Raw genomic sequence first — 18,276 nt, 5'->3', positions numbered from 1 at the left:
ATCACAATATATTATGAAATTAAATAAAACTATACTATTATATAACTAATCAGATAAATCTATCAACACATCTACAATCAAACAAAGTTGAGTTTTTGAATTCACTGTACCAAGGGAAAACATCTTAGAGGAAACTCTGAAAAGATTCGGAAGAGGGATAGAGAAATCAGACCTCATTTGAGGACCGTTTGTTAATTTTGGGTTACAGTGATTTGATAAAATGTTACTGAGGGATATAGATAGAGACTAATAATGGTATCTCCTTAAATATGTTATTTTGAAAAACCAGATCTGTATAACAAATACTTGTATTCGTGTTTATTTTGGGAGGTAGTTATGCTGCTTAGAAACTTCTGATTGTATTTTTAAATGTTCAAAATTTGAAATTTACAAGAAACAAAAATTCATAGTTTTTATGCCCTATAGGTATGAAAGATGAAGAGGAGATACTGATGAGCACATAAATCTTACCTAATGAGGACATAGAATTAATTATTAGCTTGAATATGCAAGTGATTATACTGCTTCATTATATCTTTGCTATTTTGTAAGATGAATTATCTTTGCTTGGCAGACCACTTGATTTCTGGAAAGAAAAAAAATATATATATATATATATATATGGAACACCTTTATATGGAACAGCACACGAGGAGAATAATTTACTTGCAGAAAGAATTACATGTTTTACAAAAAGCAAAATATTCCCTTTTTTCTCTTTTGCTTGAGATTTTTGGCTTCTCCTAAGAAGTAGAATGTTGTGCTTATTGACTCCTGATCAAAGAATGGATGTACTAATGGTATATTTAAAAAATGCAAAGGAAGCAAACAATTCACCAGAAATTTACTGGGCATCAGTATATCTAGGGCATATGATGTTAGATGTATAGGATGAAAAAGTCCACATTTAAAGGAGTGCTGATTAATTGATAACAACAGAAATAGCACAAAAGCTCAACAATGGTATAAAGGCAAAAATATACCAACAGTATGCTATGAAAAGATAACAAAGGAGGAAGAATCTATCGAATTGAGTGAATAACATCAGTAAGATGGTCATGTCCCTACATAGTATCAATTTTGACAACTAATCACAGATGGAAGTGCCTATTTGAAAGTTTGTGCATCCATCAGGGAAGTTCCAGTACATTGCTGGAACAAGAAATCCAAGAGTAGATATGTTGAATCGGGTAAGAAGAACAGTTTCATTTTACCTGCACAATATTTTCCCTGTGGCAGCACAGCTTCGTGCCAGGAAACCTCTTCACCAGCAGTTTTTCTCATGGGAGAAAGTAAGAGCACAGGGCATGAGCTTTTGACTCCTCCAGCTGTGTAGGATGCTTCCCAAGAATTCCAGTTCTTTCTTGCTTCACCAGATTACTGAGGTACTCAGCAAAATTGAGTAGTTGGGAAAGATTGGGAGCAAGAAAAGAGGTTACAGAGTCTGCTTACCATGCCATGGACTCAACTAGGGAACCTGCCCACACAACTCTTGGAACTTCTCAACTTGTGAAGCTCCTACCAACTGACCCATGGAAACCCCAGATGGGTTTCCCAGCATGGTTATACAGAGAGCAAGTACAAGTAATTTGCAGAGATAGCTGATTCAACTTTGAAGGACTGGGAGAAGACATACTAAGCTGAGCACTTCAGAACACTACCCTAGGGAAACCAATGGGAGACTCTCCATATCCAGATTGGCTTTGCAGGATGGAAAGCAGACATGGAACCACAAAAAGTTACAACCAAAGAATTTGGACCAAGAAGAACAAGGCTTGGGGCATCACCCTTGTTGGTTTCAAATCAAAGACAGATTATATCAAAAGACAGTATCGTTATGGCATAAAAGCAGACACATAGACCAAAGGAATAGAATATATAAACCAAAAATAAGTTCATGAACTTACAGTCAAAGGATGCCAGTAATATTCAATGAAGAAAGCATATTCTCTTCAATAAATGGTGTTTGAAAAACTGAATTATTAACATGTAAAAAAAAAAAACCTGGATCCTTACCTTATACCATACACAAAAGTAAAATTAAAATTTGAATAAAAGACTTAAGTGTAAGATTTGAAACCATACAACTCCTATAAGAAAATGGGGAAAATCTCCTTGACATTGGTTTGGGCAATGATTTTATTATTATTATTATTAAACACCAAAAACACAGGTAATAAAAATAAAAACAAGTAGAACTACATCAAACTAAAAAGTTTCTGCACAGCCAAAGAAAGAATCAATAGAATGAAGAGAAAACCCACAGAATTAGAAAAAAATACTTGTAAAACTTCCAACAAGGAGTTAATATCTGGAATATATAAGGAACTCTAAAAACACAACAGCAAAAAGACTGAAATAGCTCATTTAAGAAATGAACAATAGACCCATATAGACATTTTTCAAAGAAAGACAAATAGCCAACAGGTACTGAAAAATGTTTGACAACACTAATCATGAGGGAAATGCAAATCAAAACCACAATGAGATACCACCTCACTCCAGTAATCATGACTGTTATCAAAAGACAAAACAAGTATTGACCTAATAAATATCGACAAGTATACGAAAAAAAAAGAACACTCGCAAACTTCTTGTGGGAATGTAAATTAGTGTATCCATTATGAAAAACAGTGTGGAAGTTCCTCAGAAAATGAAAAATAAAACTATCAGATGACCGAGAAATACTATTACTGGGTATAGATCCAAAGGAAATGGAATCAGTATGTTGAAGAGACAACCGTCCTCCCTTGTTCGTTGCCGTACTCCTCAAATAGCCAAGAAATGAACATGGCCTAAGTTCATCAGCCGAAGAAATGGAGACTCTGGTGTCTTCTTTTTATAAGGGCATTAATCCCGTTCTGGAGATTTCACCCACATGACCTCATCTAATTTTCTCTCAAAGGCCTCTGCTCCAATTACATTGGGGTTTAGGGATTGCATGCAAATTTTGGAGGTGAAAGAAAAATTCTGTTCTTAGCAATCAATTTTGAAAAATTGTGACCTTAGGTGATGCTTCTGTTCCATATTCTATATTCTCTCCAAGAATGCCATTTATACATATTTAAACCTTTTCACTCCTTACGATCATCACTCTTTTGTACTTTACTATCTTTCCTTTTCCTGCCTCAGCCACCTGTATACTTTGTCCTAATTTCAGTTCTCTAATTCTATCTTCTATTTTGTCTAATTTGAAAGTATAGTGATCTGCTGAGTTCTTAAATATTTTAGTTCATTTAATTTTTAGTTTTAGAATTTCATTTGCTTCTTTTATATACTTTCAGATTCTCTGTTTGAACTCTTCATCTTATCAACTAACTTATTGACCATGTTGGACAACATTTTGAAATATGTATCTTATAACTCCACTCCAATACCTGGAACTCCTGTAGGTGTGTTTCTCTTTCTTCCCACCCCCTTGACCTCCCCCCTTATCTTTATCTCTTTGTCTCTTCCTATAGTATTGCCTCCTATTATGCATACTGATTTATATATGGATGCATTGTATTTTTCATGCAAAATCATCAATATAATTCAAGGCTCTTTTGCTGTTATCATCCATCAGACACAATGTAGTTTTGCTTCTTACAGGCAGTAAAGGTATAAGCAGATCATTTTAAAACAGTCAGGGATTGCATTGGTTTGAAGCTGGAAGACAATGAATACACTTAGACCTGGAATGGTTAAGGTGGGAAATGGTGTTACTTGGGCCATAGAAGAACAATATAATAAGGACACCACCCAAGGGGAATGAAATCATTTCCTTTGGTATCTCTTCCCTGGAAGAATTGGCATCTTAATACCAAGTTTTCTGATCATTGAGCATGGCATATATCTGCATTTATTTTCTCAGTGTATTCATCTGCTAGTGCTGCCATAACAAAATACTACAAGCTGGGCAGTGCGGACCCTCTTCTTGCCTTGTAGTTGACCACCTTTTCACTGTGTCCTCACATGGCCTTTTCTTTCTGCTCATGTGGAGACGCAGGGGGCTCCCTGATGTCAGTTTTTGTAAGTACATTAATCCTATTGGATTAGAGTCTACCCCTAGGGGCTCAACATAGAATTTTCAAAGGACACAGTCTAGTCCATAGCAGTCTTCTTGACTGCACTCAGAGCAGTATTTTGTACATTTTAGTGTAGAGCTCTTATACATTTTTTATCAAATTTTTCATTAAGCATTCTGGTAATTTTTTAATAAATGTTATTAAAATTGGCTTTCCAATTGTTTGCTCTTAGTATACAGAAATAAAATTGATATTTTATATTGACTTGGGATCCTGCTGTTGATTAAAATTCTTTAGAATTTCCTATGTACACTATCATAACTTCTACAATTAAGTACACTTTTCCCTTTCTAGTTTTTCAAAGTTTCTAAAATTGCCTTTCTATATCATGATACTTATTACAGTGGTGCATAGAGATGTAGAGAGATGACATATTTCCTCATTTCTGATTTTAGCTGGAAGGCATTTGAGGTTTCTCATTAATTGTACTGCTGTTGGTAGGTTTTTCAAAGATGTTCTACATCATATGGAGGAAATGCTCTTAAATATTTTTTAATCTCTAATTCCATGAGCATCTCTATCATTTAAAGATATTGGATTTTGTCAAATACTTTTCATGTATATAAATAAGATATATAAATATAATATATATTTGTACCTTATTTATATTTCCAGATATATACCACTAGGCAAGGAGGAATGTTAGGTTGTTATGATGGAGTAGTGTTTTTATGTAGTTTCATAGGGCTGAATTAAGTTTGCTAATTTGCAAAAGGATTTTGTAGGAGAGTGGGTTTTCTTTTATTGTTTCACAACAGGGTTTATTGTATGAGGAGTTTAGTATCAGGGCTATGTTGATGTTATAAAATGAGTTCTAAAGTAGAAGTAGCCATTGTTCCTCTTTTTTAACCAATAAATTCACATAATATTGATCTTATTTACTTTTAAAATATGTTTTAGGAAATTTTCCAGTGAGGATAACTGATTCTAGAATTTCCTGTAAGTGGGCTTTTAATAATGAATTTGACTTCTTTAAATAATTATAGTGCTATCCAGGCTTCCTATTGCCTTCTGTGTCAGTTTTGATGATTTTAGTTTTGAGGACTTTTTCTATTTAACCAATGTTATTGGATTTATTGGCTTAAAGTTGTTTGTAATGTTTCCTTATTTTTTCTTTTAATGAATCTAGCATCTGTAGTGATGTCCACTCACTTGATAATTATATATTAGATTATTTTTCTTAATTAGCCAATGTGTATGTTTATCGAATTTATTAATAACTTTTAAGAGCTAATGTCTGGTTTCATTGATTTTTTCTTGGTTACATTGATTTTTTATTAATATTTAATTTATTTCCACTCTCATCTTTCTTGTCTTTATTATTTTTCTTTAACCTATTTTGCATTAATTTATTTTTTTAAGATAGAATTAGGTCATTAGTTTTATAATTGTTTCCTTTGCAACAGAGTGTTTAAAGCTATAATTTCATCCCTAAGAAGAGTTATAGATGCATATCATATTATTTTTACTGTAATTCAGATTAAAACCGGTTTTAATTGCTCTTGTGACTTTTTCTTTGACCTTGGCATATGGGGATCAATGCTGTTTAATTTAAAACACTAGAATACTTTTAGTTTTGTTTTGGATACAGATCTGTAATATTTTTAAAAGGACAGTCTCTAGTCTATGCTGGTGAATATTCCATTCAACATTAAATGAATAAGCATTCTGAGCTCTTGGTGCAGCTTGATATTTTCAATACATATTCTTTACCAGACCTTGCCCTGAACATGTGCAGGATTTCATTTGTTCAAAGACTCAAAAAAATCCAGTATATACTAATACTAGTATTAGTGTCATATTAGAAGAAACACAGAAACCTAAATAAAATAGTTTTTACCATAGATAATTTATATGTAATTTAAATTATGTTCATTCATTTAGTATTTTAGAATGCCTATCACTTTGAATAACAAAATAAAACATTTGTTATTACTTTCCTATAATGATTCATTTTACAAATTTAAATGTGCTATATGCATTATTTAATAATTCTTTGTTTCTAAATTCTACCATTATGTATGATAGTATAGTGTTTGATATCCCTGCCTGCCTAAACACAAAATATAAATAAGTAATATTTTGTTTTTTAAATTTTTTTTTACTGAAATTAGGAGGAGGAGCCATTAAAAATAGCAAAATAAAATATAAGATTTTAGAAACACTATCTTGAATAAATACGCCAAATACTTTTGATGATTTTCTATGTAGTATATTTCTTGGCTGGGGGGGAATAGCCATATAAAAATTTTATATTATCAATGAGCATATAAAGCACTGTATAAGAAATGAATAATGCAAATGTTATAAAATGAATATAATCCATTTGGGTATGAGGTGAAGCTAAAATATATATATATATATATATATATATATATATATATATATATATATATACACACACACACACACACACACACATATACATACATACACACATATTATAGGGCTGACATTGACATTGTGTTCAGAAAACTGTAGTATAGACTATATGTGGAAAAATAGCTGTTAATAACCAGAAAATTTGGAAAGAATTATAGTGTGTAAACAGAAGACTTTAATTCTATGTGGAATACAAGAAGCAATTTTAACTTCTGAAAGATCTGAAAATGATATGGAGGATTTATTTCAAGGCAATAAAAGAGGCAAGGAAATCAGGATATCAGTTGTAGAAATCCTTGTAGAAAGAGATGGTGGTCTCTACTGAGGCAGTGCAATGGGAGTATATATGAGGGAGTAAGTTTGAGTTTTGATGTTCAGGAATCAGAGTTAAGAAGAATTTTTTTATATACCAAGGATTGAACCCAGGGGTACTTAACCATTGAATCACATTCCCAGTCCTTTATTATATTTATTATAGGTAGCAGTGTCACATGAGTTCTTAGGGCCTCACTAAGTTGCTGAGGTTGACCTCAAATTTGTAATCCTCCTGCCTCAGCCTCCCAAGCTGCTGGGATTACAGGCCTGCACCACTGCACCTGGCCAGAATTAAGAAGATTTGATGGGATATTAGGAAAATCAGTAGATTAGGATCAATCTTATATTAATGACTTGGGTTACTATGGGTGGTGGCACTGTTAATTGAGGCAAACAATATGGGACAAGAGCACATTTTGGGGAAAGCATGATCACATCTGTTTTGTATATTTTAAATGTGAAGCGCCTGTGTGACTTCCAAATGGATCCATGTAGTAAATGACAGAATATACAGGTTTGGATATTTGCACTAGAGATTATGATTTTAGAATCAGCAGTTTATACTACAAAGTAATCTATATGAGGGCAAAATAAAATTAAAATTCTATTTACATTTTTATCTTACTCATTTAAATTTCCACTTTGCATGTTTTATAAGGCAGATATTGTATTAAATCTAGTAGGCATGAATATAATTTATTTATTAAACAAATATTCATGTACTGTATAAGCCTTCTCCAAAATACTGTTTCAGAAGGGGTTGGGATCAAAATGTTTTAAGAATCACAGCACCTCTTTGATAAGAAATAAAGATGAGCAAGAATGAACCATGGTAAAAAAAAAAATTAAAAAAAAAAAAAGAATGAACCATGTTATAGCATCTACTTTTCGTAAGAGTCAGGAAGAAAGATTTCAGCCAGGAATACAAGAAGAGGTGATGTAAGAAGAAAACCAGAAAAGAAAACTGCCAAAAAGGAGGGCTGGTAACAAATTCCAAATACTCAAAATACTCATTAAGGGGAGGGCTGAAAAATGTGCATAAATGGGATTGTCACTTTGATAGAGATCACTACTGTCTAGGAAAGAAAAATATGATTGTAGAGATGGGAGTCAGATTTCAAGGAGGGAGCAATAAAGGAGGTGTGAGCAAATGGAAAGGGTGTGAATTTAGGTTGGTTCAACAAGTGCCTCTTTTAAAAAAAAATTAGCTGTAGTTGGACACAATATCTTTATTTTACTTATTTAGTTTTATGTGGTGCTGAGGATCGAACCCAGGGCCTCACCCATGCTAGGGAGCGCTGTACCTCTGAGCCACAACCCCAACCCCAAGTACCAAATTTTAAAGAGAATAAAGAAAGCAGCGACTAGAGATTCAAAGGCAAATTGTTCCCATTGAAAGGAAAGTCTTAATTATTTTATATACTTTTGTGGTTGTTACCAAGAGGAAAACATCAACATAGTAGACAAGTTTTAAGACTTGATGGAGTGAGGTCCTCACTAGGAGGACCCAGTGAGCAGTATATGCACCTGCTTTTGATGAATGGAGGGATACCTTACAATGTGAGACAGCTCACAGAGAATAAGAGTTTATTCATCTTCAGACGCTATTAAAACACAAAGATTGTCAGTTGAATAAAAAATACAATTTAGACCCATGCTCTCAATAAACAACAAAACGACATTAAAAGATAACTTAAAGGGATGGGGAAACATGGCAAAGAGGAGCTAAAGGAGAGTAAAAACAGCAATATTGGAATTCAATTCAATTGATTCCCTCCGTTTTATTCTCACTCCAGCAACCAGAGGCATCTTGTTACAGCCTAAGATACATCAAGTCACTTCTCTGACTAAAGCCTTTGGACAGCTACCCGTTACTCTCTTCATAAAAACAAGTCTTGGCTGAAACTCACAAAAACCTGATCGGACTAAAACTTCTATACTTCTTAACCCTTCATTTAATGTGTTCCAAATGTTCCTTGAAACCACCCGGCAAGATATCCCGGAAGGACCTTTTCTTTAGCTGTTTTGGCAGCCTGAGATGCTTTCTCCTAGGTATCTGTGTAATGCACTCTTACTCAAATATCAATTTCTGTGACCAACCAGTTTTAAGTTGAGCACCACCACCACATGGAACACCCAATACCTGTTCTCTTTTTATGCATGCCTTGATACCCACCACCATTGAGCATGCCACCCATCTTCACCACTACGTTTTGGTTTTGTCTGTCTTTTTTCATAGGAATATAAACTCACAGGCAGACTTTTTATCGCTTTTGTTCAGTGTGGTAACTCCAGTGCCTCAAACAATGCATGGAACAGGCACTCAAAAACATCCAAAACAGAAATACAGAGAGAATCACTTTCTATTGCATGAAAATATTATTTATTTACCTTCAGTTTGAAGATATATCAGCAGAAAAGTTTATGTGTTGCCAATAATATTAATATTATTGAATGTTTTTTATTCATCAAATACAATTTCATATATTATTTCATTTGGTCCTCACATAGATTCTATTAAATCATTTTCATGTTTATTTTACTTCTTTTACAAATGAGGAAACTTAAACTTGGAGATGAGATCATCTGTCCTAGATAGCATAGTAAGAAGAAATGAGAAAAGAATTCCAGTACAGACACTCTGCCATGGCCTGTTCCTTTCACTATCATTCAGTTTTCATTCTAATATGCCATGACTCGCCCAGATTCAAGATGATAAAAAGTTTTTCATTTACAGACATTTACAGAAATATGAGCAGTGAGAGACACATCATTAGTCAATTTGTGTAAACCAAATAAAAATGATGAAGACTTTGAGTGTTGTAATCAATATGATCAAATTGATAATTAAGTGCACATATATATTCATATCTCAATGGAAAAAATTAATTTTCTTACTGGTGTTAGAAGATCCTGATATCCCCCCAAGATTTTATTTGTGTGATTATTAGAATAATAATGATTATCATTATCAATTATTAGCAATTATTAGTGTTATATTATTAATATATAATTAAGCACTTTTAAAATTTCAGGCACTGTGCTGAGCAATTTGGATGGATAATCTCATTAAATTCTCAAAACAAATCAGTGAGCTAGGAACTATTATTATCCCAGTCAATAGATGATGGCATAGCCCTAGAAAGGTCAATGCTAATCAGCCTGAGTAAATTGCAAGCACATGGTGAATCTGAGGGGCGAACCCAGACAATTTAACTTTAGACACCAACTTCTTCCTTGCAAGTTAGGGATGAAATGAAGGATTGGCCACTAAATTGTGTCAAGATGGTTAGCTCTTAAAAAAATAATAATAATGTAGATCCCTAACTCTTCATACTTCAAAAAATTCTGAGGGATCAAGGGAAAAAAAATTAAGTATTCAACCCTATATGTAGTTCTTGAAAATAACAAAGAATACTTATCACAGCATTTTCTGAGCTAAAGTAAAACAGAAGAATTGCAAATGAAAAGAAGAATAAATATTAAACTGTCTCCTTTGGTTCTACTTCTCACTTCTGGCCTGCCAAAGTAGCTGCCATTTCCAATCTCAAGTTCTCTGAGCTCTGCTGGGATTGGCTTCCTTCTTGGTGAAAACCCTCAGCACTCTGGTTTAAGCTATGGCTTCCTCTGTTTGTTTTTCACTACTACCATTTTCCATACATGTAGCAACATCTAGAAATTTGTTTGTATCTCTCTTTTTCAGAATCTTTAAAAAAAATGGGAATGGGGTTTATGGCTCTGTAACATTTTTTGCTATTATTTAAATGAAACCCCTGATAGTTAAAATTTGAAACAGTCATGAGAGCATAGGGTTTGGGGTCATTATTAAATCATATGATTTTAAAATGCAGAACTGACATTATCATGTTTTGTTACCATTTGGCACAACACTTTTTAAAAGCAAATTTGCAAAATAGAAAAAGAACATTATTACTAAATAATACTTATAGCAAAAGAAACTTTAAGGTATATAAAGAATTTTACCCAAAATTGTTTTTTAAAAAAATGTTTTTAACTTGCAGTTGGACACAATACCTTTATTTTATTTATTTATTTTTATGTTGTGCTAAGGATCTAACCCAGCGCCTCACATCTGCTAGGCGAGCACTCTACCACTGAGCCACAACCCCAGTCCCCCATTTTTTTACAGTATATTCTTTTAAGAAAATGATCTTAAGTATGAAAACAATTTGAATCTGAGTTTGATTTGATCAACAGTTTTCCACTGCAGACTTCTTTGTTAATATGAGAAAATGAAGCCAGTTTAAAATAAGGTAAATGACATATCATTTCTATAGAATATTTTATAGATATTAAGAAGTTTTAGAATCACATGAAAACATTTATTCTATAATATTAAATAAATAGAATACAAAGTTATAGGGAAATAGTAGTTATTTTAAATTTGCATAGAATATTGCCCTAAAATGCTAAAAGTGGAAGCAGGGTTTGTAGTTCTTTACTCATTAAACAGAAACATTCTATCCTGTCTATTTTTAGCTTTAGTAAATCCACATGATGTATTTTATAAATTTCCAAAGGGAAAAAAAATCAACCTACAAAATATCAACAAGAACAACAGATTTGGAGATTCCCCCTGCCATATACACTGCAACCAGAACCAAAGAGGACTCCTTCATTTTCATCTATTCGGTTATCTACTGTCTCAACCACTTTTGTCAACAAAGTGAAATCTTAACCTTGATAACTTTGGTCCCCATTTTTTCTGGAGTGAGTGCTTCTCTGAAGAGAGAAAATAAGGAAAATGAGTAAAAGTATTCAGAAAATGCAGCAACTATAAGGTTACCTATTTTCACCTTTTTCAAAATAGTACTGAAATATTTTTAAAGTAATATACTAAATTAAAATGAATCTTAAACTTTATCTGCAAAAGTATAAAATGAAATTGTAACCACAATAATCTTTTTAAATACCTACATAGTTATATTTTCTTTTATGCTATAATATTAAATACCCTAGATTTTTATAAGCAGGACATTTGTGTTAATATATGAATTCTAGGGCTAGGGCTGTAGCTCAGTGAGCACCTGCCTCGTCAAACATGGGAGGCACTGGGTTTGATCCTCAGAAACACATTAAAAAAAAATAAATAAAAATATGTGAATTCTAGATCTCACAGTGATTAATCATCCTAGTACTGTCACAAAAAGTAAATTTAAGACACGTTTATTTTGATCTGTTTGAGTCTGCAAATATTTCACATGAAATTAAGTGTAAAGTACATTTTCCATTTGAATGTCATTTTTTTTCCTGTTAAACTTGTGGTTTTATCTACGAAATTCTCTGTAGGCACTATTGTAATTCTTATTATTACTCAGGGTAAAAAAAAATCCTGTGTGTTTTATAAAATGGTCTATTATATTTCTTAATAACTAAGTGTGAAAAACAGAATTTAAAATGTTGCTGGAGCAAAAGGTCAGAATAAAAGTTTCAGTTGTTCATTATTCTGATGCATGGCATGGAGTTTCAGAAAGCATGTTACATCACAGCAATCCTTCATTTGAGTTTGTATTTGATTGCTTAACATCTGTGCATTAAGATAAGTTATTGCACAGACCTCTGTTAGTTTAGATTAGTTTGGAACACATCCCAGGGTATTTAATCAGGATATAATCCTGCATGGTGCAATCTTTAGAAGGTGTGCATGTTTTAATGAATAACACTTTGTGGTGGGTTTGAATTTATTATGCTTTTTTCTCTTTTTTTAAAAAAAAATCTGCTAAGAATGTCTACCCACTCACTTTTTGATTATTTATAGCTCCCTGCAAATATAATAGTTAATATTGGATTTGAAAAGAGCATCATATTTAACTGTTACTTCTAAGTAGTTGGCTCATTTTGTACATGTCCACCATATTCAATATGAACTGTGTTGAAAGGCATTACAATATTCTATCATAATCTAAATAGTTCTCTAAACTTTATAACTCATGCAAGTAATTTCCTCTTTAAATTTATTTGGTAAATTTCATAATATGAATAATTTTTGTAACTGAAAATAGAAATTGGGAGGTAGTATTTTAATAAAAAATAAACATCTCAACATCTTTGTAGTTAATTTTGTTTTAAAGTTGAGAAAAGATTAGCCTCCACATACAATTTTAAAATATGGATTTTTAAGCTGTTGTTGTACATAAGGAAATAAGCTGAGAAAAATTTGGAGTTCTACAATATTTTTCCAGAATACTAAAAATAGATAAAACAAATTAAGCATCACAGAAAATGAGTAAACAATGTGTAAAAATTATTATTTATGTGTAAAAAATATTATCTAAAGTATCATCTCTGATGTAACTTATCATGTAATTGTTATCCTTTGAATAAATCAGGAATAAAATTTAATGAATTTTAATTTTTTTTACTTAACTTTAATAACATTTTTAACTGATATTGCTCCTGTAGAAATTCAAAATTTAGAACTTGTGCAAATCTGACACTAACAATTTATTAACTAATTTTTATAACACTTAAAAATGTCAGGCAAAGAGATTGTGGTGACAGTTTTCTAGAACTTATTAAGATACATAATGAAGAGTATCCTTTCTCTTTCTATTATAGTATTATGCTTTCTACCTTTTTACTTAATTTAAACCCTTTTTGGAAACTTTACAATTATAAATCTTTTGTGTTTTCTGTATGTAAAAGAAATGCACGTTTATCATAAATATATCTTAATATTCTGTATAAAAAAGACCTTTTTGGATAGCTGGTGACAATGTGCCTATTATAAATTTAAGAAATGCAAATTTCTCTATTTATTGCTGTAAAATAACAAAAGTTTCATACCAATCTTTTTGGGCTAGGTAACTTCAGATTCTCTTATCACTGTCTTGTCAGTTAAAGAGGCAACAAAAAAAAAAAAAAATGAAGAGCAAACACACTCCTGTCTCCATCATGAGTTCTGGACAGAGGAAATTCATTGTCACTATTCACAGGAGTCCTGACCCTAGACTATTGCCCTTTTAATGTTATTCTTGGTACATTCATGTTCAAGAACTCAGGACTTCTGAGGGACTTTATGAACTCAAAAGATGGTGACATTGTGCAAAATGTAACCTTGTTGGGCATACATTTTAAATTGAAGCCACATTCCACAAACTATTTTTATGTAGGCTTATGCACTGAATTGTTCATCTTCTATTTAAAGAGAAGGCTTCCAGGGATGTGGCTATCTTTCCCCTAATAACACCTAGTTATTGCTGTTGTTGCTACTATTATTATTCATCATTTTTTATGATTTTTGTCTTCATTATTACAATAATTTTAAGTGTTACCAATAGAACAAATATATAAGTTTATTGTAAGTGGTGTTATCAGTAGATATGTCTCTAAATCACTGTTTTAAAATAACTCTCTTGGGGAGACTTAACATTGGACTGGTTACATATGAACAAACCCAGCCTCAGATTTATTTCTTTAGTAATTATGTGTGTGGAAATTACATTTTATAGCTTAAATAAATTCGAGGTTAGTTAATTACTAAGAAATTAGAGAAAATATACAACTTGACATCTTTTGTGCCTATCATTGTTTGTTCCATATGCACTCTTTCATTTAATAATGAGTAATTTTTTAGAACAAAAACATTTAAATCATTTGAGATACTGAGATTTATGTACATAAATATTGATAAGCTTTATACACATTTTCTAATCAATTTATACCTCAGACCATTTTTACTAAGATATTTTAAATGAAACTTCAGAGTCAATCATTTAATATATGACATATATATGGTAAAAAATCTCAGAATTATTAAATTAAAGATGGTGAAAAGAAAAATTCTACTCTGGTTTTCCGGAGGCACTTTAGTTAGAGATGGGTTATAGTCCAGGAATTCCTATACTTGACCGTGACTTATGCAAGAACAATTTCCACAAGAAATTTGGAATGATAAATATGAAGACCTTTATTTTCTATTTATGATGCATTTTAATGTATTGAAAACAAATGATTTACAAACAGTATAGAAAATTTATACTGTTCTCTCTTCTTTGAATAGGTTATGTGGGTATGCAATTTATGTCGAAAGCAACAAGAAATCTTAACCAAATCTGGGGCATGGTTCTTTGGAAGCGGCCCGCAGCAGCCTAGTCAGGATGGAACCTTGAGTGATACAGCTACAGGTGCTGGTTCTGAGGTACCGAGAGAAAAGAAAGCACGACTCCAAGAACGATCACGGTCTCAGACTCCCCTGAGCACAGCCGCTGCCTCCTCCCTGGACACTGCTCCTCCCAGTGCACCACCAGATAGGAGCAAAGGGGCTGAACCCTCACAACAAGCCATGGGGCCCGAACAGAAGCAGGCGTCATCCAGGTCTAGAAGTGAACCTCCAAGAGAGAGGTAATAGTTCATTAATCCTATAAACAAAAGTTAAGGTCTTCTTGAAGAACAAACACATTTTTAAGAATTTAAATTCTGGGAGGAATATGTAGAAATAGCACTTCTCAGGCCATACACAGAAGGCAACAACAGGCCTAAGCTGCTCTGTCTGTTCCTAAAATATCTGTTCCATAGAGAACTTCGTTGAAAAACTTCTTTCCTACCATGCACAGATGTAAGGATAAAATAAATCATTTGATTGAACTACTAATTTCCAACCTTGAACTAAAAAAAAAAAATCTCTTAGATCATTGTTCATTTTAAAATTACTTCTTTACTCAAAAGTGTTCTCTGAACCAATATGGTAAGGGAACAGGATCTATTGAAGGATACATTGGAACTTCACAGAATTTACAAGAAGGGTGGGATGAGCCTCCAGGTATCTGCATAGGCTTGTGGCCTGAAAGAAACAGTCTGATGTGAGGATGTACTCAAGGATACCCATTGGTATAATGCAAGTACCACAGGAAGAGTGATAGGGAATTGACTGGTGAGGTAGTGAGGTGTTTTAGTTAGGTTTTTGTTGCTTTGACCAGAAGATATAACAAGGAAAATGTAGAAGAGGAAAAATTTATTTTGGCTCACAGTTTCAGAGGTTCAGTCCTGTCCATAGTTCTGGGGCTGAGATGAGGCAGAATATCATGGAAAAAGGGTGTGGTAGAAGGACATAGCTCAGGAAATGACAATCAGAAAGCAGAGAGAGATCTCTGCTCACTAGGGACAATATATAAATTTCAAAGGCATACCTTCAGTGACCTACTTCCTCCAGCCACACCCCACCTGCCTACAAAAATCTTGCTCTGTCTTACACATGAATTTTGGGGGGATACCTCATACCTGAACCATAGCATCCTGTCCCCATACCACTGAAAGCTCATGCCCATCTTATAATTCAAAGTACATTTAATCAGCTGGGCATGGTGGCACATGCCTGTAATCCCAGTGGCTCAAGAGGCTGAGGCCAGAGGATCACGAGTTCACAGCCAGCCTCAGCAACAGAGAGGTGCTAAGCAACTCAGTGAGACCCTCTCTCTAAATAAAAAATATAAATTAGAGATAGGGATGTGGCTCAGTGGTTGAGTGCCCCTGAGATCAATCCCTGGTACCATCCGTTGCACCAAAAGAATATTCAGTCTATTTCCAAGAGTCCCTATAATCTCAACGATTCCCGCACTGTATAAAGTTCAAATGGAAGATCTCATCTGAGACTCAAGATGAACAATTAGCTGTGAGAGTAAAGATGAAAAACAGGCTACATAACTCCAAATATAATGGCGTGCAGTAAACATTTCAATTCCAAAAGTGAGAAATAGAAAACAGAAAGAAGGGATAGGACCAAAGCAACACTGAAATCCAGCTGCACAAACAAGTTCTGTAGCTCCACATCAGGCATTTATCTGGGGCATATGGCATTGAGTTTTCTCCAAAGGGTTTGTATAGAGTGTTCATGGAAGTGGAAGTTCTCTCTCTCTCTCTCTCTCTCTCTCTCTCTCTCTCTCTCTCTCCCTCCCCCCCCCCCTTTGTTGTTCCCTTCCTCGATGATGTTTCGTCTCACCTTGATCCCAGAACTATAGGGTTGGCTGACCATGGATTGAACCTCTGAAACTGTGATCCAAAATAAACCTTTGGTCCTCTGAATTGTTCTTTTCAGGTCTTTTGGGCACAGAGACAAAAAGCTAAATGAAACAGAAGTTGATAACAGGAGTGGGGTAATTGCTGTGACTAATACATGAGGGGACAGGTTCAATTTTACAGATTTTATCCTAAGCATGATAGCATGCCACTGAAGATTTAAACAAGGGATAATGTGATCCGGTAATTTATTTCAATCAATTGCTTGATTCATTAATAAAATATATTTATGGACAGACAATGCTATACAGTAGGAAATAGTGCTACCAAGGATGACATAGCCATTGTCCTCATGAGACTCACAGTGTAGGGGATCTGTTAGGATTTGAATTAGGCTCAGTTGCTTTTGTCTAACTCTTATTTATCCCACTGAGTAGTAGTAGGCTCCAAGTCATCATTTGATCCCCTTTTCAAATAAAGTTCATACAATATGATCGGGCACTTCAAAGTTAAGCTGGTCAGGATTAACAGTCAAGACTCTACCATTATAACCACTTCAAAGGGTATGGCAAGAATTAAAGGACAGTGTAGGTTTCCAAACTTGCACATGGCAGGCATTCTGTGAATATGCCTATTATTGAAGTTAGCAATCATAATGTTTATTTACTATAAGTAAACACAGTGCCAATAACCAGAGGGTATAAAAATGAATTAAGATGTGGTCCCTTTCCTTACAGACCCTGGGGAGAGGTCAGACAATATCCCAGGAAAGACAGACACTTAGGCTGTTAGGTAGGATGCTGATTTGATCAAAGTGAAAGAATGCATTTAGTACTTTGGTAGCCCTAGGGAAAAGGAAATGATTTCTGAAATAAGCTTTGTAAGCTATCCAGGAGTTGTAGGGGAGGTACACCGAATAGAAGAGGACAATACATGATGACAGAATGAGTGCCTAAATTATTTGAAGGCAAGATAGGAAGGACATCAGTGATACCTTAATGAAGGTAGAATTAATAGCAAACTGTCATGGGTGAGGGATAAACAAGAATATTAAAAGTACAGGTTGGGACTGGTCAGAAGATATCTTTAAACAAAACTAAAAATTTGGAGCTTTAAAGTTGTTGAAAAGTATTCTGGTTTTGACATATGATAAAAAATGACATGAATTTAAAGAATGAGAACTGAGGCATTTGTTTTGACTTTTTAAATGAAATTTCAATACCAATGGGGCACGTACATTAACCTATGGTGTAGGAGCAGAACAAGGCAGGTAGGTTGCAGTATAGGATTGGCGACTTCAGGAAGAAGCAGGATTGAAAGGAAGCCAGTCTGTTTATTTGTTTTCAATTCTTGAAGATATTTTGCACATTGATCAGGACCTAGTAGAAATAAAACAAAAGTTGAGGTGAGAAAAAATGTATAATTAGTGGAGCAAAGATACAAAATGGAAAATACTTTCCATTTGCATAACACTCAACTCTTCCATAAAGCATCTCCACAGTTGGTTTCCTTTACCGCCCACATGAACTCTGTGAGT

General features: G+C 33.6%; 1 protein-coding gene across 1 annotated transcript in view; it reads left to right on the top strand.

Moving 5' to 3' along the window:
• Positions 1 to 18,276, top strand: part of Rims1 (regulating synaptic membrane exocytosis 1) — a 446,077-nt gene that overhangs the window by 222,845 nt on the left and 204,956 nt on the right. Inside the window, exon 5 of the mRNA XM_076860004.2 lies at positions 14,788 to 15,128. Coding sequence (XP_076716119.2) covers positions 14,788 to 15,128 — 341 coding nt within the window. The remainder of the gene's footprint in view (positions 1 to 14,787; positions 15,129 to 18,276) is intronic.

Source organism: Callospermophilus lateralis, chromosome 6, assembly GCF_048772815.1.
Source record: "Callospermophilus lateralis isolate mCalLat2 chromosome 6, mCalLat2.hap1, whole genome shotgun sequence".
In the NCBI taxonomy this organism is placed as follows: Eukaryota; Metazoa; Chordata; class Mammalia; order Rodentia; family Sciuridae; genus Callospermophilus; species Callospermophilus lateralis.
This window is presented reverse-complemented; position numbering and strand designations above follow the sequence as displayed.